The sequence below is a fragment of the Chiloscyllium punctatum genome, chromosome 32, assembly GCF_047496795.1.
Source record: "Chiloscyllium punctatum isolate Juve2018m chromosome 32, sChiPun1.3, whole genome shotgun sequence".
Lineage (NCBI taxonomy): Eukaryota > Metazoa > Chordata > Chondrichthyes > Orectolobiformes > Hemiscylliidae > Chiloscyllium > Chiloscyllium punctatum.
This window is the reverse complement of record NC_092770.1, coordinates 1,501,241-1,522,172: the sequence shown is the minus strand read 5'-3', so window position 1 is coordinate 1,522,172 and position 20,932 is coordinate 1,501,241. Positions and strand designations below refer to the sequence as shown.

Here is a 20,932-nt window from a genome sequence, read left to right as displayed (position 1 = left end):
TGTAGTACAGTATACTTGCATTAACTCTATTGCAAACCAGTAGTGTGCTTTCTCTTTCCTTTTATGAGGATATACGCTTAGATTAGGAATACTCTAAGGCCCAACCACCTTAATGACTTAACTGCTATTCTGAGTTACATATAACATGCTTGGGAAGCTGCAGCCCTTAATTCTGTTTTTCACTATAAAGTTAATGGATTGGAAAACAGTTTGTCTCTTAACTAAGAAGCATTTAATAGAAAGTTAAATCTGCTGCAAAGAAAAAATGTAATTGTCAATAACCTATATTGTGCATCAGTGTTAACATTACAACATGTCTGCTCGAAATGGGTCACCATCTGAAGATCAAAGTAACAGTTTTTAGTACAACAGTATTTCTGGATTTTATGTAAAACAGTCTATTTGTTAACACAGAACAAAATGCACAGAGGATACCACAAAGCATTTTTCTAAAGCATAACTGCAGTGCACAAATGGGTTTGGTTATTTAAAATGCTAAATATTCACAGATCACAATCATCTAGACTATTGATGCCTGATATATATAACTGTATATATTACAGTTTTGATGCTGCTTTAATAATGCAAACAACCTTGTAAATATATTAAATTTGGATTATATTATCTGCTATATCTGCTAATTTATTATTATAGTATTTTTTCCTACTTGTACTTTCAAAAAGCCAAATCACATTTTAACCCTTATCTTGCTGAGTCAAAATAGCTGGAATTGATACACAAAGCATTTGTGGCTACATCTTTGAGTTCATGTAAAATAGATCATAACAATCAAACAAAATAATATGGTTTAATTCTTTACTTTGTTTGTTTTCATATCTGATTTTTCCAGCAATTTTTGCAAATCTTCCAGAATGCTGTCTACTATTGTGACAATGTTAGAGATTTCTAAGTAGCTCATTTGCAATAGAATGTCATGATAGCTAAGTAAAAGATGATAAGATCACATAACATCATTTTTATTCCTTGACAATTATATTTGCAATATATTTTGGGATCAATTCCTTTTTCTGGCATTTATTTCTTGATACTGAACTGTTTTTCAAGACACTGTAATCTACAGTACTGTAAACACATCTTTCTGCTAACACCCTGGCAACAAAGCAATGCAATTACAAATGAGCTAATTAACTAAATTGTTGATGGAGCATGAACAGTTCATTCACCCTGTTAGTTGCACCATGACAACAAGGGATTCTCAAATTGTGAAGTTACTCATCTATACAAACTGCCTAAAGCCTATACCAGATGAAGGGAACAAGATTGAACCATCCAGGAGGACTCTGTCACCTAAGCTGTTGTAATTTTACATTGATTTTAATTATACTGTCCATTTTCAGAACAGTGGGCAGTTTTAAACTTGTACCTTCAATTATACATTTCAATCACTAAAGTTTGCTGGCAGGTTTAGTTTGATCTATTATCTTGCAGCTCGGGGTTGAGAAAGTTATGAAATTTTACAGAAAGACTGTTTTCTTCACAAATTGTATCCTGAGGAAACTCAATGACTAAAACCTACAAGAAAAAAAGTATAAATTTTATTGAATATATGTGTTTGGAAAAATACCTGGAAAATGAACAATTTTAAGAAGATTTTTCTATGTAGTGCAGGCATATTAATGCAAACTTGAAACAATTTGAATTGAAACAGAGGCAATCTGTACACCTACATTTATATTTTTAATATTTTTATACATAAACAATAGTTAGCAATTGGACAATTGTCTTAATGGCTGTTTGCATGATAAACTTACTTCAAAAACTGTCCAAAATCTTCACAAATATTTTCACATCCAGGCCATTTACACACACCATGACCATAGAGAGGATGACTGGCCCCAGTTTCCTCATGTGATGAGCTGTAGTAGGATAAAACAGCGTCAGATTAATCTCAAAAGCCATAATCGTTGGAGGCTGCTAGCGCCTGTCAGGTTACGATCAGTGACAAACGGGTCAAAACAGGTCAATTGAGCTCAGAACAGTCAGGAAAAATTAATCATTCTATTGAATAGTACAACTGCCAAGGCTGTATGATGTTCCAATTAGGAAAGAAAGAGAGCCAAAGATGGCTGTTAATAAAGAGTGAAAGGAAATGGGATGACTGCAAAACACTGCCTGATTATTTAGCCAGGTGACACTGATGAAGGATATTTCACATCAAAATGCTGAATACAGTCATCACAGCAGAAACACAATAATTTTAACCTTCACTCTACATAAGATTCAACTCTAGCAATAAAGTAATTTGTGTATTCACTATCTGTTCACTCTATTCACAGCGGTTTCAAAATGCCATACAATGGAAATTGTATTTAGTATATGAATCCTTCATGTTTACTGTATAAAACCATAAATTGAACAGTACATAAAACATATTTTCATTAGTTACTGCACAATAAATTTTTCATATGACATACATGAATTGGCAAATGTAGCAAAATAATTATTTTTGCAAATGTTTACCAGTAGAAATATGATTATATTCAACTCCTGCTTTATTATTGTAAATCTGAACTGGTGTTACAAAACAATCAAGTGTCGTGATTATGATTTTGATTAAATATTCAATTGTGTTGTGTAACAAGAACATGGCATCAATTCATTAATACAGACTGCTACCATATCTAAATATTTGCAAACTGAAATATTAGATATATTTGCATGAGATTCATATTTATTCTAGGCTTTTCACAAAAATAAAATCCTCTTAAAATACTCCATATATTTGCTATTCTTTCAAATAAAACCTTGCCTGCAACTTGCTTCTTCACTTGTGCATACATCTTCCAATGTGCATAACGGTGCTGCTATAAAAGGAAGATTTCTCCCAGGTCTGAAGTGTAAGAAAATAAGAATGGGATTCTTTCTGAAATGCTATGTGACATACTAATTCTTGCTTAGCAGATATTTGAAGTATGTGCACAGAATAAACAGGTAGCACTGGATTAAGGTAAGCTATTTCCCAGGACTTCATACATTTCCAAAACAGGAACTTTTGTTGGAATCTCACTTTACTTTTTAAAGCATTTATATTTCTTACACAAGAGTAGGTCATTTTAAAAAAGAAATGAAGGGTACCAGTTGCACCTATATCATTGTAAAAAGGAAAGATAGTTTATTGGAGGGCAAGTAGCAGAACCAAGGAGGGATTGGCCGGATAAGAATCAGTGGCTTTCTGAAAGACTGAAAGGTCTTCTTTAGTTCTTTCTGTATCCAGCAACAAGTTATGTTCTTTGGACCTGACAAAACTGTGGGCATATAAACCAGATTTCTTGAATATCAGTAACACTCCATTAATTTAGAAAGTCAAACATATATTAAATATCTAGAATTCCTGACTTTCACTGGATGAAAACCTGATGTTTACAGTTAGTCTTCAGCCAATTAATGGGTGCTTTTCCAGTGTGGATTCCTCAACCACTGTAGCAACTAGAAATTAACCAAAATCAGCATTGGCTATCCCTTAATTTGAGAATGTTGTCTGCACAGAGTCAAGGGATTCTGCCATGGGTCTTCATGTGATTTAACAAACTGATTTGTGATCAACGGATCTTTGAGCACTTCAGACAGGATGTTGCAAGAAGCAGCGGAATTCACTTCCTTTACTTCGCTGTCACTGCCATGCCTCATCATTAAGGTGTTTGTTTGCACTAAAAGCATGATGCAGTTTGATGGACACATCACTGCCATTTTGAATAACTGGTAACAAGCTCCTTCCAGTCATTAATTTCAATGTTACGACACTTCAAGCAGAAATTCAACAGTGTCTTTGAAACATTTTCATTGTTTTCCCCTGCATGATGATTATTTGAGAGTTAAGAAAACAGAACTGTTGGGAAAAACACTTTTCAGCTATCCAGACAGAAAGTCCAGTCGATCATGTGAGCTTTGCTGGCGTTTTGCCTGATTTCTTGCAATGCCAGAGACAAAAAGGGCACTAGTATTTGTTAGACGATCTTCCCATTGAATCTAGAGGATACACCAGAAATTATTACTGAAGGAATTTGTCCCATGCTCATGTTGCTGATATACAGTCCAGGCCTCACTGCAGTGTACGAGTGCTGACACCCAACTGCTGTATATAGGAGAACATTTGCTGACCTTCAGATGTCTTTGTTGTCAAAAGTTTACAGCTGTAGTTTGTAAAGGATGAGCTGACACAGTCGATCTATTATCAGATTTACTCATCAATACAGAGTTAGCTGCCAAGGTATGTGAAATGCTCAACATTTTCTAGAGTCTCTCCTTCAACATAAATGGGGGTGGAATATTTGGCTAACCAGGTATAGGTTGATAGGTGAGTTTTCTTTTAGCAATATTTACAGACAGGAGAGTCTCTTGTATAGAAAATTGAAGAGATTAAGAATAGCTTGCAAAACTGATATAGAATGGGCAACAACTTTATAGATATCTGCACAGTATGGATCATATATGTCTATGGTAGTCAGTTCAATTTTAGCATCCATACAACTGAGGTGGAAGACTTTACAGAGTTCTTGAAGACCAGGTACTGAATAAAAGGGAGGGAATATTTTTGAGTTTTTCAAAAAGGAGAACAGACAGAAGATGATTCAAAAGATACAAATTAGCATTTGCATGACAAAAATGCAGAGAGAAGACAGAAAGGACAGAATGAGAAAAGATTAAAACCCAAAATTAATTTTTAATTTTTAGATCAGGTGAAAGTTACAAAAATAAAGCTAATCCTGATATTTAAATAGTTTTGTTTCTATAATAGTTGACAAATTTGCAAAATACATGCAGTTTTTATTAATACTAATATTCAATTATGGAAAATCCTGTTCAATAAAACTTTCAGCTGCTTTTTATAGTATAAATGAATGTGCTCTTCCAAATTTGACCTACCAGATAGGCTTCGCAATTTTTTTACAGAAGAAATCTGTTGTGACTGTAAAGTTAATTTTTTTTTAGGTGGAGTTGAAACCATGTGATGAGTTCTGATCATTTAATTTTATGTTTCTCACTTTTGTATTGTGTGAATCATTTCCTAGCTGGTCACAGAGTCAGAGAGCACGAATCAGACCCTTCAGTCCAACCAGTCCATGTCAAACTAAACTAGTCCCACTTGCCTGCTCCTGGTCCATATTTCTCCAAATCTTTCCTATTCTGATATCCATCCAAATGTCTTTGAAATATTGTAATTGTACCCGCATCCAGAACTTTCAGGAAGTTCATTCCACAAGCGAACTACCCTCTCTGTAAAGAATTTGCCTCTTATGTCTTTTTTAAGTTTCTCTCCTCTCACCTTAAAAATGTGTCCCATAGTCTTGATGTTCCTCATCTTAGAGAAAAGACAACTACCGTCAACTCTATCTATACCCCTACTTTCTCAACTTCTATCGGGTCCCCTTTCAACCTCCCACCAAGTACCAGCCTATCCAGCCTTTCTTTATAACTCAAACCTTCCATACCCGGCAATATCCTGGTAATTCCCTTCTAAACCCTCTCCAGTTTAATAATATCCTTCCTATAACTGGGCGACCAGATGCAGCCTTCCAAAAGAGGCCTCACCAATGTCCTGTACAGCCTCAACATAATGTCCCAACTCCTATACTCCAAGGACTGAGCAATTTACACTTTTCAAAAAGAAAATACATTTTTACCTTTTATTCATCATAGAACCTCCAGTGTGAAAACAGGCCATTTGGCCCAGCAGGCCTACACACAAAGAGTAACCAACCTAGACCTATTGCCCTACCCTATTACTCTACATTTCCCATGACTAATGCATCTAACCAACACATCCCTGAACACTATAGGCAGTTTAGCATGGCTAATTCACCTAAATGGTGGCACATCTCTGGAGGGAAACCGGAGCGCCTGGAGGAAACCCACACAAACACAGGGAGAATGTGCAAACTCTACACAGACAGTCACTCGAGGGTGGAATCGAACCTGGGTCCCTGGAACTGTGTAGCAGCAGTGCTAACCATCGAGCCACCGTGCCACCCTTTCAATATCTATTAATTTCCAGTCTTCACAATTGTGATGCTACCCAACCAGAAAATCACCCTCAACTGGCAGAAACATGACATTTACAGTCAGTTTTCATCTAGTCAAGATCAAGAATTCAAAATATTAAGACGCCTGCTCAACTAAAGAAAATTGTCATTTCACTTTTTATTCATAACATGAGCTGGCACTGGCTTGGCCAGCATTTATAGCCCATTCCTAATTGCCCAGAAGGTAGTTAAGAGTCAAACACAGTGCTGTGGATCTGCAGTCACATGTAGGTCAGACCAGGTAAGGAATGCAGTTTCCTTCCCTAAAGAACATTAGTGAACTAGATGTTTTTTTTTCCAACAATCAACAATGGATTCATGATCATCATTAGACTCTTAATTATAGATTCTTATTGAATCCAAATTCCACCATCTGCAATGTTGAGATTTGAATCCTGGGCCCCAGAACATTACCTGGGTTTCTACATTAACAATCCAGTGATAATACCACAAGGCCATCGCCTGCTCTTAAAAGTACAATCGTGTTTTAGAATGATTGGGTTGTCACATCAATGAAAATGCTTTCTCTGTCAAAGAAATTAGGGGACAAGGCCAGGATCATATTTTTATTCCTTATTCCTTGTATTTCTCTGAGCCCTCCTTACCACTATCATTCAAGGACTGAACCTGAACATGTCTGAGAAGGAGAAGGTGGTGCTGTAGTTCTCTGACAGAGACCTGGAAGACCTGGTGGAAAAAGTCATGTAAAGGAAGAGTGTCTTCTTCCCTGAGACTGGCAGAGGAGGCCACAACACCAGACCCTGCCAGCCTGGTCTGAAGCCACCTCGCATGTCAGTGCCATCTCAATGTTGTCGAGGTATGGTCAGCAATACAAATGGACTGCTTTTAATGCTGGCAGTGGTGTTCACACAAACCAGTCCAAATGCAGGATGGGTGATCTCACCTCAACAGTCAGGGGAACCTGAAATTGCACCTTGTCAGCTGAAGTCAATTTGACAGCTGGTAGCCTGAGAGAGTAACTGGGAGTGGTGGCCATTGATGGGATGGCAACTGGAGGAATAGCACACATTGCTGTGGCCCCACAACCAAGTAAGTGGGGTTTGAGGAAAGGCTAGGGCCAGGCATACAGCCCTGATAAGATGACAGGGAGAAAGACTGATGATATAATTGTTGGGGGGGGGGGGGGCGTCGGGGATGACCGTTGTGGCGTGAGGCCCTTTGTGGGCTGAAAATTGCCCAAAATCATCCCATCCTGAAAAAAACACAGGGATTTCATGTGCATTGGAGGGCTTCCTATAGCTGGCTGAAAGTCAGAGGAAGAGGGAAAATGTCTTTAATTGACCACTACAGTGGCTCAACTGGGCTAAGGGCAGGATGCCAGTTCCCCAGTAAAATGGCATGGCAAAAGGAAAAACAAATGATACATTTGGCCCAGATATCTTTAGTTGTTTTATTAATGACCTTCCCTCCATCATATGTCAGAAATGGGAATGTTTATTATGGATCGCACGATGTTCAGCAACAATCACAATCCCTCTATTGAAGTAATCTATGCCCACACACAATAAAACTGGACGACATTCAGGCTTGTGGTGAAAAGTGCCAGTTAACAGTCATGCCACCAATGCCAGATAATGACCATTGCCATCAAAACAGAATGTAGCCGTCTCCTTTTGTCATTCAGCATTTCCATTGCTGAATTCCCAACTATCAACTTCCAGTGGGTTATCATTAAGTAAAATTGAACTTAGAAGCCATGCTTACAAATAATAGGTAAGAAGCTGGAAATTCCGCAGTGAGTTCTTCACATCCTGACATCCCAAAGCCTGTCCACCATGTGTCACGGAATATTCTCTACTTTCCTGCATGAGTGCACTTCCAAGAACATTCCAGAAACTGAACATCATCGAGGAAATAGCAACAGTTTGGTTGGCATCTATCCACCAACTCAAACATTCACTGCCTTCACCACTGGTTACGTAGTGGCAGGAGTCTGTACCATCTACAAGATGAGCTGCATTACAGACCCTAGCTTCTTCAACAGCATGTTTCAAATCTCGACCACCTAGAAGGAATAGGGTAACAGGTACATAGGGACAACACTACATACAAGGTCACCTCCAAGCCATAAACCATCATGACTCAAAACCATCTTGCCACTTCCGCACTGTAGCTGGGTCAAAATCGTGAAACTCCCTTCCTGACAGCAGTGTATGTGCTCCTAGATGGCTATTGTGGTTCAAGAATGTGGTTCTCATCACCACTGTCATAGCATAGAAAGTTCAAGATAATTAGGCAAAGTCAACATGGTTTTATGAAAGGAAAGTCATATTTAACCAAGTTATTGTTACTTCTTTGAGGAAATAACATGTACTGTGGATAAAGAGCAAGCAATGGATGTGCTGCACTTGGATTTCTAGAAGTCATTTTATAAGGTTATCTTCATCAAAGATTATTATGGAAAGTGAAACTCAACTGAGTTGGGGATAACATACAAGATTGTTTAGCTAACAGAAAACAGTGAGATCATTTTCTGGTTGTCAAGATGTGTCATAGAGATGAACATTTGACAATTTAAGTAAATGACTTAGAAGAAGCTGAAGTCTTGGTTGTTAAATTTGCTGATGGCACAAAGGTAGTTGGAAAGTAAGTTGGCAATAGGTCATAAGAAAATTACAAAGTGAACAGACAAGTTCAACTAATTGGCAAAGATCCAGGAAGTGGAGTATAAGATGGGAAAATGTGAAATTGTCCATTTTGGCAGGAAAGATAAAAAATAAGCATGTTATTTAAACATGTGTCCTAGTGCACAAAAGGTTCTGAGGCTGATATAACATGTAATTAGGAAAACCAACAGAATGTGGGTATATTTATTTCACTTTGCAATAAGCATTGTAAAGAAATTATGCTTGAGTTATACAAGGCACTGGTGCAACCACATTTTGAGGACTGTGTAAAGTATCAGTTTCCTTATTTAAGGAAAGATGTAAGTGCATTAGTAGAAGTTCAGAAAAACATGACTGGGTTAAGGGCTAGAATACGGAGGGTTGCATTGTGAGCAAAGCTTGGAGAGGTTCAGCTTGTGCCCATGTGAGCTTAAAAGAAGGAGATATTACTTGATTTAAACACATAAGACCCACCAGGTCTTAACATGATGGATGTGGAAAGAATATTTCCACTTATGGAAGATCTAGAATTTGGTGTCACTGTTTAAAAATAAAGTATTATCCATTTAAGACAGGGATAAGAAAACTTTATTTTTCTCAGAGGGTCTTGAGTCTTTAGAACCCTCTTCTTCAAAAGGCAGTGGAAGAAGTGAACATCTTTATGGCAGAGATTGATAGCTTCTTAATAAGCAAGTGGATGCAAGGTTAATGGGGGCAGGTTGAAATGGGAGTAATCAGATCAGTCCTTTTCTTATTGAATGGCAGAACGGCCTCAATGGCTGAGTGGCCTAGTTCAACTCCTAATTTGTTTGTTTCTTTTTGTGAGGGCAAGTAAAGATGGTTAATAAATATTGGCCTAGGCAGCAATGCCCACACACTGTAAACAAATGGAATAAAAAAACATTCACCACCTTTCCTTGCTATCTTATTGGTATCCTCGCCTCTCTGCTTGCCTTCAGACAGCTGGATATACTTATATAATATGTACACACACATGTAATAAAGAATCTTACATTTGGTAAATTATTTTAAATATTGACAAGTTCAATGAGTTGAAAAATGAATATGGGCAATGTACATAAATTCCAATTTGCATGTTTAAATTCAGAACTAAAACTGACGGACTCAGAATTTAGTATCCAAGATACATGATTTAGTGGTAGAAATTCTCAGAAATGTTTCAAACTAGAAATTGTTATTTTAAAAGCCCAAACTGCAACACAGGGACAGTCTTAAAATCACATGAAAATGGACCAATTCTGTCATTGCTGGATACCCACGATTAAATATTGTTACATCACACTTTGACAATGGGGAGGTTGAGATTAATTTGCAGCAAAGCTTTTAGATGTCTGTCATTCCAATCCTTAAATAGCCTAAACAACCCTGGTCAAAACTGCTTGTACTTCATGAGCATGCCTCTAGCTTTGCAGCTAAACAGAACTGAGACCTTGAAAAGGGTCGCAAAGCTAAACTTCAATGCATTTACCTTTCTGCTATGGAAAATACATTATATTTCAAAAGGTGCTGATATAATTACTGTATTGGACAACACACAACTGATTATATGCATAACTGTCAGCCCAGTTTTGACAACTATTGATCTAAGATGACCTAACATTTAATATACAAAACACTTCTTTTTGCTTTTGACTTCATTATTTTTTCTTTGTGATTCAGACTAAAGAATTGTTGTGAGTGTGACTTCACCAATACTTCTTTGTAGGCTACACTTTACTGGAATAATATTACAAAGAATGTCACTTTACAGTTCAAAATATTCCAGAACCCCAGCCAACAAGAAGCAGGTCTGCACACAAGGGAAAGAACTGGATTGAGTGTAATATTGAATGCTGGCATTATGAAGCGTGATTTCCCTGCAGCTGGTCTTGTTGCGACAGGCAATAATGCATACACTTTGTGATCCTGCTCTTCATTTAGATACCACCAAAAATGAGATTGGAGGTGAAAGTGTATTAAGAATAGTGCCAGTAGTCTACAAGGCCAGTCCTCATCTGCATCCTGCTCTTGTGCCACTTTTGTGCAGGTGGGGTAGAAAGAAATTTGGTCTAGTTCACCTTCCAGCAATTTATTGCTTTCTCCAGAGGAAATCACATATGACCATTTATTTAAATATAGGTGATGAGTAACTGATTCCTGAACACTGTGAGCTTTTGAGCTTCGTTTGAGCTGGTTGGTGCAGTTCAGTAGCCCCCTGGAAAAATCCAGTTCCATGTTTCCACAGGGGGCCAGAAGGAAATCAAGAGTCACACCAAAAGTGTCCAGCCACAAAGACTTGAGGGGGTAAAGTTCAATGACCTGACAAGAGTGGTCACCATCGGTGAATACGTTTAAAGGGTATATTCTATCAGAATAGGACTTATCTCTCAAGCTGCTTGATGTAACATAGTTTTGTCAATCAACCATCAGTAATCAGGATTCATGCTGATCATCTAGGTACTTCTATCTTGCCTTCACACACTTGCCATGGCTGCTAGTCTCATACCTGCCTTTCAAACCTACTACCTACTTGAAGGTATTCAGTTATGGCAAAGAAATCACCCAAACACACTGCAAGAGATGGCATTCCACTTTTATAGCCAGTCAAGGTAGAACATAATATTGAGGAACAGTAGTGAACTGATTTAAAAAAGTCATGCCCACATTTCCTGAACACATTGGGAGAGATGATGTTGTAATCATGGAACTGGCTGTGATTGAAGCTGTTGTATTAGCTTTACTGAGAACATTCAGGATGCTGGGATGTTTCTATCTTATGGTCCTTCTCAAATCCCATTTCACTCTCATCCTGTTATCTGCCATCTAGTGGAAGCTGCAGATGAGATGACCACGGATCTCTTGCCCTCCACTCCACCTAATCATAATCTTTGCTTATGCTTTTCTTCTTTCAACATGTTCTGCTTTGCCAGTTTCATAACAAAGAGCAACAGCAGACCTCTAACAAAAGCATCATCATCATTTGATCTGACAGTCATAGCCATACCTCAGGTATTGGCATTACATACACCCTAGAGGGTTGCATTGAGTTAGGATCAGCATTTGGTAGATTACCAGACATGGGTAGTCTGGAGCCAGGCCAAGACAAATGATACACTGTGTTCTAGCTCAGAGTAGGTGGAGGTTACAGGCAAATTCTTCTGTGAAGGATAAAAATGAGAACTTGGATGGGATGTTGTACAAGAGAATTTTGGGGTGCATGCACAAATAGATGCTTTCTGTGTTGACAGGTCTTCCACTGAGTCTTGTGACTGACAGGGACCACAGAAGAGTCTGATTCCAACTTAGCCTGGATCTTAAGCAGAGTCAGAGGCCACCTTTTCCAGCTTAGAAGTGGATGTCAATGTTATGACAGCACCTGCAGTCCCAACCATGATGCACAGTGCTAGCAGAGCAGATAGTCTCTCAACTTCCACTGCAGCACAAGCAGAAGCTAAGCAACAAAACATCAGATTGAGGTCATCAGATGTCTGTTGCTGAAATGTAAACTCATCTTAGTGAAGGCACCAGTGAGACAGGCACTCAGAGAATTCACAAGGTGAATAGCTAAGTCTTGTACACGTTATTGAATTTGTAGCTGGACAAAGTTTTTGTGGCAAGTTGGTGACTTTCACGTCAAGAGTTTTGCTGTGATTGTGATGGAAAGATTGAAAAGTGGGAATTATGGAGCAACAATAATGTCCAGAGGAATCTCCGGGGACTTAGAATTTGAGTATTCAATCCATCCAGGGTCAGTAATTTCTCCCATCTTCTTCTTTCAACTCCTACTTCCATCACTTCCTCCAAGGACCTGGTGGCCATGGTTCTGCTCTCTTGATAACTGTACTATGAGGCAGAGAATGCCTCCCAGTACTCCGGGCAGTGGAATTAATATTTCAAAATGCTGCTGAACTTATTCCATAATGCTTCTACTTTCTGCATACCTCTCATTGTCGGTATGTTGTCCATATTATGTCAACTGGCAGAAGGGAGTCATGAGTTGGATGTAGAGTGGGCATCATCCAACAGCCAGCATCTCATTCAGTGGTCTCTAACGTACAGAACACATTTGACAGGTAGGTCACAGTGTCTCTGGTCTTACCTCTTGCCTGTGTTCCCTTGTTGCATGCTCACTGAACAGCTTGCTGCTGCATGATTTCTGCTACTGGAGAAAAGTGCATGCACTTAACAGGCTTTGCCAGCCTTATTGCATCTTGGTCCAAGTGGATTATCATTGCAGGGTGAAGTAGGTTTGCAATGGCAATGCAAACAAATGAATAAATAAGAATTATACTAGGGACCATTGAGTGAAGCCAGTATACTCCTGTACTAGAAACATGGGAGTCTATTCAGACAATTGTGCCTATGTGGACTCTTTGCAACAGCAACTCACCAATCCTGCTCCTCAGCCCTTCTATGCATACCTGAAGTTTTATTCTTCAGCTGTTTATCTTATGGGTCTGTGAAGAATGGAGGAAAATGACAAGGAACACTGTTGTGCTCCATAGCCAATATCTGAGCAAACCAGCCTTTCAGAGGCCCTGGGAATAAACTGTGACCACATAAGTTACTTTCTGTGCCTTCACATCTTGAAAGTAGCCACATAATTCTGGATGTTCTAGGGGCAGGGATCCGGAAGTATAACTACAGTCATTGACTTTTCTCATATAATGAAAGTTAGTTAAGATTGTAAACTTGATTTGAGCAAGAATCCTTTACCACCACTTGTGTAAATAATTACTTGACAAGGTCAATGCTTCCTGTGATGAATTAATCCTCCACACTAATTTAGATTAGATTCCCTACAGCGTGGAAACAGACCCTTCGGCCCAACCAGTCCACACTGACCCTCCGCAGAGAAACCCATCCAGACCCATTTTCTCTCTGACTAATGCACTCAACACTATGGGCGATTTAGCATGGCCTGGCCTGCACATCTTTAGATTGTGGGAGGAACCCAGAGCACCTGGAGGAAACCCACGCAGACGTGGGAGAATGTGCAAACTCCACACAGTTTCCTGAGGCTGGAATTGAACCTGGGACCCTGGTACTGTGAGGCAGCAATGCCAACCACTGTGCCACCGTGCCACCCCATGGTGGTGGTAAAGTTGAGAAAAAGTCATACAGTACAGATGAAGGCCCTTGAGCCCATCGAGTCTGTGCCAGTCAAAAGGAACCATCTAACTATGCTATAATCCATAATCTTACACACTCTCCTGGCAAGGAGTTTTAAATCTGATACCTGAAATCATCATTTTTTTCTTAAATCATGGAATGAAGTGAGCTGTCAGACAATGTGTGGATGCTGAAATTTGGGTTCCTTATAGACATAACATTAAAATTGAATGTACTGGGCTGTGGACTGCAGGGAGCAAAACAGAGACTTTCTCTGTGAATGCTGTGACTACATTCAACTTAAAACTTGGTCAGTGGTCCAGTAAAATGCTGCAACACTTTAAATCTGCAGAAAACACTATATAAATAATAACAAAGTCATTGGAAAATGATTCCATCCAGAAAACTTCTGTGCATACTTGAGGAAGTTAGCAGAGGAATACAACAGGTGATTTCAGGAATTATATGTGATGGAACAAATTATCATGTTTGTCTCAAATCCTTCAGGTAGACATTGACGGGGTTGGCTACCAAATTCCAACAGGTGTTTGATTGACAAAGCAATGAAGTTAATATAGAGATACTGACTACGCAAGATGATATTGAGCTGAAAGTCAGATCAAGGCACATTGATTTTTGAAGACTTGTAAACAGAGGGAAAAAAAGCCACTCCAATGCGCTTTTACAGTGAAAGCTTACTTTAACTCCACATTCTTCTGTGAGACAAAGCTTTCCCAAATGAAGATATAATGAAAAGATAATCAAGTCCAAGTATTACACTCACCTCATAGATATCCATTTGATGGACAGTATACAACTAGCATTTTAAAGCTCATGTGCAGTCAGAGGTGTCACATTGAAACTTGGTGAGTAGAAGACAAAGTGAATAATTACACTCCGTTTTAGATTTATATACCACAAAAATATTGGTTAGTGTACATTTTCTTTGCAGTGGATCCTCAGTTGCACTTAAATTCAAAAACTGATCTTGTGCTTAAAAAGAGCTGGAGACCACTACAATTCTTTGTGGTGGACCAACGATGATGAACTCTGAAATATTGCTAATGTTGAATGCTCCTGGCTGATAAAATCATTGGGATAAAAACTGAGAGCGATGACAACCTTAACTGTCACTGGCAGTGGTGCCCTCTCCCTGCTGTGTGGTGGCAGGTTGGGTTAGTGATGAAGATACATGATATATATACATACATTATTTGGAAACTTGTGTTCTAAATTGGAAGAACCATATTTAGCTACATTTGTTTTTAATTTCTGTCTTTGTTTTGTTTACATGCATTTTAATGAAGTGGTTAAACCCTTGAGGTGAACAATTCAGAGCATTTGGGGGAAAAAAGGAAGAAGGAAAAAGTAGCTGCTGGTGCGTGGTGACAGAAGTCCAGTACCACAAAAACACTGAACTATCCTAAAGGACAGGCAATTGTGTATGGCTTATTCCGACAGAAAAGGTCCTTAACGAAGGTAATTGAAGTCTGCAAAGCAATCAGGAATACAGGAACAGCCAAGAGTTATTTAGAAGCAAACTGTCAGGAGCAGAAAGCTATTGAAGACATGAATTTACAAAATCTAAATGCTAAATGATAAGTGATTGGTGTTAGCAGTTTATTTAAGGGTCACTGGAAGAGACATTAACTGAAAGGAATAGCATCAAGTGAATGTAGAACTTCGCTGGAAAGAAACCAACTACAGTCATGCTAACTGAACAAAGAGTTTTAAAGTGGAGATAATGTGACCCTTCACAGAGGTAAGAGTACATCAGGTTGTTGTTAAAAGTAAAATGGTTGAATCTTTATTTCTGATATTTGTAATAATATTATGACAATTGTTTCTATATAGATTAGATTCCCTACAGTGTGGAAACAGGCCCTTTGGCCCAACCAGTTCACACAGACCCTCTGAAGAGTAACCCACCCAGACCCATTTCCCTCTGACTAATGCACCTCGTACTATGGCAATTTAGCATGGCCAATTCACCTAACCTGCATATCTTTGGACTGTGGGAGGAAACCAGAGCACCCAGAGGAAACCCACACAGACATGGGGAGAATATGCAAACTTCATACAGACAGTCGTCCAAGACTGGAATCGAACCTGGGACCCTGGTGCTGTGAGGCAGCAATGCTAACCACTGAGCCACTGTGCCACCCCAAATAGTGCGATACTGTTTTATTATCCTTCTGTACAATAAATATTATGTTAAAACCCTATTGTCCATCAAGCCAGATCTCACTCTTTATTACCATTCACCTGAATCATAACAATTTAGTCATTTCCTTAATAAAACCAAGCACCTCGTACACCGTTTCTGCCTGATGTGAGAGAGGAGCAATGTTCCTCATGATGGGTTAGGCTTTCTGTTGAAACCTCCATCCTCCCATTGCACAGAGCTTCCCCCTTCTTTGCTGCCTTTTTTCTATCTCCAAATCAAGCTGTAGCTCTTGGTGAACTGCAACTATAGTCTCCATTATTAAAGGCAGGCTTTCCCCAGACAGACCACACTAATCCATTAAACTCCTTGTGAAAATCCAGCACCAATCCCTTGGAAAAGCAAAAAGTTTACAAACCCTGATCAGTAATACCCAAAAAGTTTGGCATGAGCTTGGGGATTTGGAAAAGAAGAAGCACCAGAAGATAAGGGTAGCCAGCAATGAAATTGCCCTGGCTGAATGATTGGGAGAGGTGAGGTGCATGGGGGAGAAACAATTGAGGTAGAAAATGGCATGCATGCAGACGGTGATGACATAAGATGATGAATGACATAGTGGGATGGGAAGATATGAGAGGGGCAGCATGTGAAAGACAGAATGAAGTGAGATAGGAATGCCATGCAAGTGTGGGAGGATTGGGAATATCAATGAGGAGCCGTAGGGATGGCGTAGCATAGCAAGGATGGAATGCAAAGATCGAATGTCATGGGATTGTGATTGCGTGGGAGAGAAGGGTTGGCTTGAGATACTAACATAGGAAGGTTGCAATTATATGGCATTGTGATGGAATGGGAGCAAATGGCATGTGAAAGATGAAATTGTTGAGAAGTTTGGTATCAAGATTGGAACGATTTGGTTGAAAATAGCATGAGAAGCAGGGAACAGTGTGGGATTGGTGACAATGGAAGACTATTATGGCATGGGATAGGACTGATTTGGGTGGTGTGATGGGTATGATCCTAGAATTAGTTCAATGTACTAGCTTGACTACAAATGTGTTGCTGGTCTTAGCTAATTGTCATGTAATAGAACTATAAAATAAAATAATGGAAACATAAGATAAAAGGCATAGTCCACATGGTGCTCTAAAATATGCAAGCCATTTCACACAGATTACAGGGCTTATAATCACAAAGGACTTCAGAATGATGTGGGATACTCAAAAAATGATGCAATGTTTATAATTTTGGAAAGTGATGGTACAATCATTTGGGCATAATTGTTGTTTGATTTGTGCTGTTTAAAGATGAAACAGGCCCGGTGATAATATTCAGAAGAGTGAGACGAGTTGTTGCTGCATGCCTCCTAGTGGCTAGCTTAAGGTGAACACAGATTGGGAAATATAGCTAATCATTCCAACAGCAGGATAGTGCTGGGCCTAGAGTGGTTAGGCAACAGGGGAGAAATAGAAAACACACATTTAATCCTCATGAATGTGTTTCCAAGAACATTCCCAGGACAGAAATTTCTAAATAGCACAGTTCTCCATTGAATCTTTAGCTTTTACAATCTTTTATATCAGTATCTATAAAGAACATTTTGATTTACCAACAATGAGAGCAGTTTGTTTTTTTTAATATTTGTTCATGGGACGTGGGCTTCACTGCTTAGCCAGCATTTGTTACCCATCCCTAATTACCTCCAGGCAATCTACAGTTCTGCGGGGTTGGAGACATATGCAGGCCAGACTCGGTAAGGATGGCAGAATTCCTTTCATAAAGGACATTCATGAACCCAAATGGTGTTTGACTATCAACAATGGGTTGCATGGTTAGACCAGATTTTTATTTTATTCAAATTTCACCATCTACCTTGGTGAGATTTGAACATGTGTCTACACAACATTAGTCTGAAGTTCTAAGTTAATAGTCCAGTGATGTTACCACTACATCACTACCTGCACCAACGTGGAGAAAGTCTCTGTTTCCCAATTTCTAAGTTACAAGTAATCTTTATAAGCTCTCTTCAAATGTTAATATCTTAAAAATGTTCTGTACAAAAAAAGAAAAATGCCAGAATTTATGGAACTCTACTAAAAACAAAGCAGCTGTTTTAGCAGAGATCCATGGAGCTGTGTTGGAACACATTTTATACATTAATGTGAAAACATTTAAATCATCTCAAAACAGAGAAAAACAAATCTTTGTTTTTAGTCTGTTTGGGGAGGGGGGGCGTTGGTGTAGGGCAGAACCACATTACTTCTAGCTAGGGTGAAATGATTTGCTTGAAAGCACAAATTAAAACATTTATCCAAATGCTCCATTATCCTTTAAAGATCATAGTATGGAATTTAAGCTGTTTTTGTACAATCATTGTGTAGAAGGAAATAAAAACATAATTTAATCCAAAAAGCATCATACTATTGGAAGAGAGGTGAATTGGAATTTGGTTTTGAAGATCATATTTTTATTGAAAATGTTGATTTTATGAAGACACAGAAACAGACAGACGAGGAACAGGTGTAGGAACATTGGACAGTCGTAATAAAAAACAGGGAATTTAGGAGTGATGTGAAAGTAAGGTTTGTCTTACAACTATGACAGACTATCAGGCAGTTGCACACAGAAATATTCCTGATCACCATTACAATACATGAATTTTTAGCCTCCAAGCAATGTAGTAAGTTAACCAGCTTACTACTTTTATTTGTTATTGCTGACATTTTAGATATATTGGGGGAGGATTTTTAACTTTCAGATTTTCCAGTAGTTGTTGAGGGAAGATCTAGTGGCATATGGGAAACCCTGAAGCTGGGGTTTTCCTGCAAGTGCATACCTTGTATACCTCCAAACCTAAGCAGCCATATTGTTATTGTGGAAACTGGATGAGAGTTGATTGTGATTTAGGCTCAGGGATCAGACTTGCAATATAATAACCTCCCATTTCATTAAAATACACTCACTTTGGAGTTAAACACCTACCTCCTCTATTGTCTCTGTATACACAAAGGGTACTTTAATCCATCTGAGATATTTACCTATCTCTTCTTGTTGTGACAACTGAAGCCTGTCCGTTCATTAATGAATGATGAGTTATTGGCGGCGATGCTTTGGAAATGGTAGTGGAGGTAGTAGAGGAAGAATTATTGGTAGAGAGATCCAACCCGCCATGCTTCAAAACACCGTCTTCCATATTGTGCACCCCGGTCACTTCTTTCCAGAGCTGCTGAATCTCTGCAGGGCTTAAGCCTGAAAAATTATAGCACAGGTATTACTAAAAAACTGAATAGGTAAGAATTGTACTGGTTGGATGAATTAGTTAATCTGTTTTACATGCTAAAACGGTACCAGTTCACCTACTTGTTAACAATGATCAAATATCCAATTGAATTTTTATGTTCTTTTATTTGCCAACACCATTTATCATGACCTCTACAAGCTCCTCACATGTTACTATAGAAAAACCCAATGGATTTTTCCACCAGGGCAATGAACCTACACAATGGTGTTCTGATAACTTAAGTGTGAGATTTATGGAGTTCACAACAGTAGTCCAAGTTTATGTCTCACATTCAATTCCAGGCCATCATCCCTCAATGCCCAGATTTTATAAAGCCTTATCTGAAATTGAATCATAAGATTCTGACATGACTTGAGTGGGTGGATGTGGAAAGGATGTTTCCTCCTTCAGGAGAATCTAGAACTAGGAGATTGTACTTTAAAAATAAGGGGTTGCTCATTTAAGACAGAGATGGGGAAAAGAAATCTTCCAGAGGGTTGTGTATCTTTGGAATTCCCTTCCTCAAAAGGCAGTGAATGCAGAATTTTGAAATATTTTTAAGGCAGTAGCCAACAGATTCTTAATTACCAAGGGGATGAAACATCATCTCAGGTATGCAGCAATGCAGAGTAAATATTTCATAGTTTAAACAGCTACATCATGCACTTAAATAGCATCTTGCCTCAAGAAAGCTCACACCAGGCAAGACAATCAGGGATGGTGAGGCATGAGTTTAAGAAATCTTTTGAAGGTGGGGGAAGAAAAGAGCATGTACAGCTGGCTTAGAGAGCAACCTGCTGAGAGTGAGTAACTAAAAACTCTGCAACCAACAGTGTAGACAATAAAGAGGAGTGAGCAAGAAACAACTGATGAAGCACATTAGATTGGTCAATTAAAGCTATGGCTATAGCTGGTGACAAATGTGAGGAAGATCAAAATGTTAGAATGACTTTAACAGGAGGACAAGATTTGAAATGCAATGCATTAGGGAAGAATTAGCTAACACATTTGAGTGACAACGAGAATAGAAAGGGCAAGTGGGAAATATCCCATGATACTATTTATGGCTGAGTTTTGAACTAGTTCCAGCTTTTTGAGGGGCAAATATGGGATGTAGGGGTAAAAAAAAGACTGGAGAAATCAAATTTAAAGGTGGCAAAAGTTTGGTAAGTATTTCAATGGCAGGTGAGATGTGGTGAAACCAGGTTTAAAAGTAAGTAGTGTTGGTGATGGATAAATGCAAGATGTATCTAAGTCATGCTGTATTTAGCCAGGGAATATTTAATGAAATAGACACCCTCAGCTTGTACCGTAACAAAATAGTTTAATTTAAATCAAGCTTTTGGCAAACTCTCCTAATTTTGGTGGGCTTTTGATTGCGGCTGGAAAGAAGGATGGAACTATACTTTTGTTCATGGTTAGGGGTATCAACGATGACCTTTTCTCTGTTGAGGAAAATAAATTTCAGTCATCCACAAACTAACAAAAGGCATAAATATAGAGCAAATAGAAAGATGGAGCTTGGCATATAAAATGCATTCGAAGCTGAGTGTGCCCACAAACAAAAATCCCAAAAAACAGCCCGTTAACTGAGGAAAAGGGTGGATTAATTGGGAATTGTTTAGGATCAGGGAGCAGGGTAAGAAGAGAATCAATTTCTGATGGAATGCATGGAATTGTTACCGCAGAATGCAGTTGGACTATCAAA

General features: G+C 38.7%; 1 protein-coding gene across 16 annotated transcripts in view; it reads right to left on the bottom strand.

Moving 5' to 3' along the window:
- Nucleotides 1–20,932, bottom strand: part of foxp2 (forkhead box P2) — an 808,606-nt gene that overhangs the window by 69,055 nt on the left and 718,619 nt on the right. For all 16 annotated transcript variants that reach the window (XM_072551474.1, XM_072551463.1, XM_072551467.1 and 13 more), the window contains 2 exons: nucleotides 18,983–19,193; nucleotides 1,773–1,877 (listed from right to left, as the gene is read on the bottom strand). In XM_072551474.1, coding sequence (XP_072407575.1) covers nucleotides 1,773–1,877; nucleotides 18,983–19,193 — 316 coding nt within the window. The remainder of the gene's footprint in view (nucleotides 1–1,772; nucleotides 1,878–18,982; nucleotides 19,194–20,932) is intronic.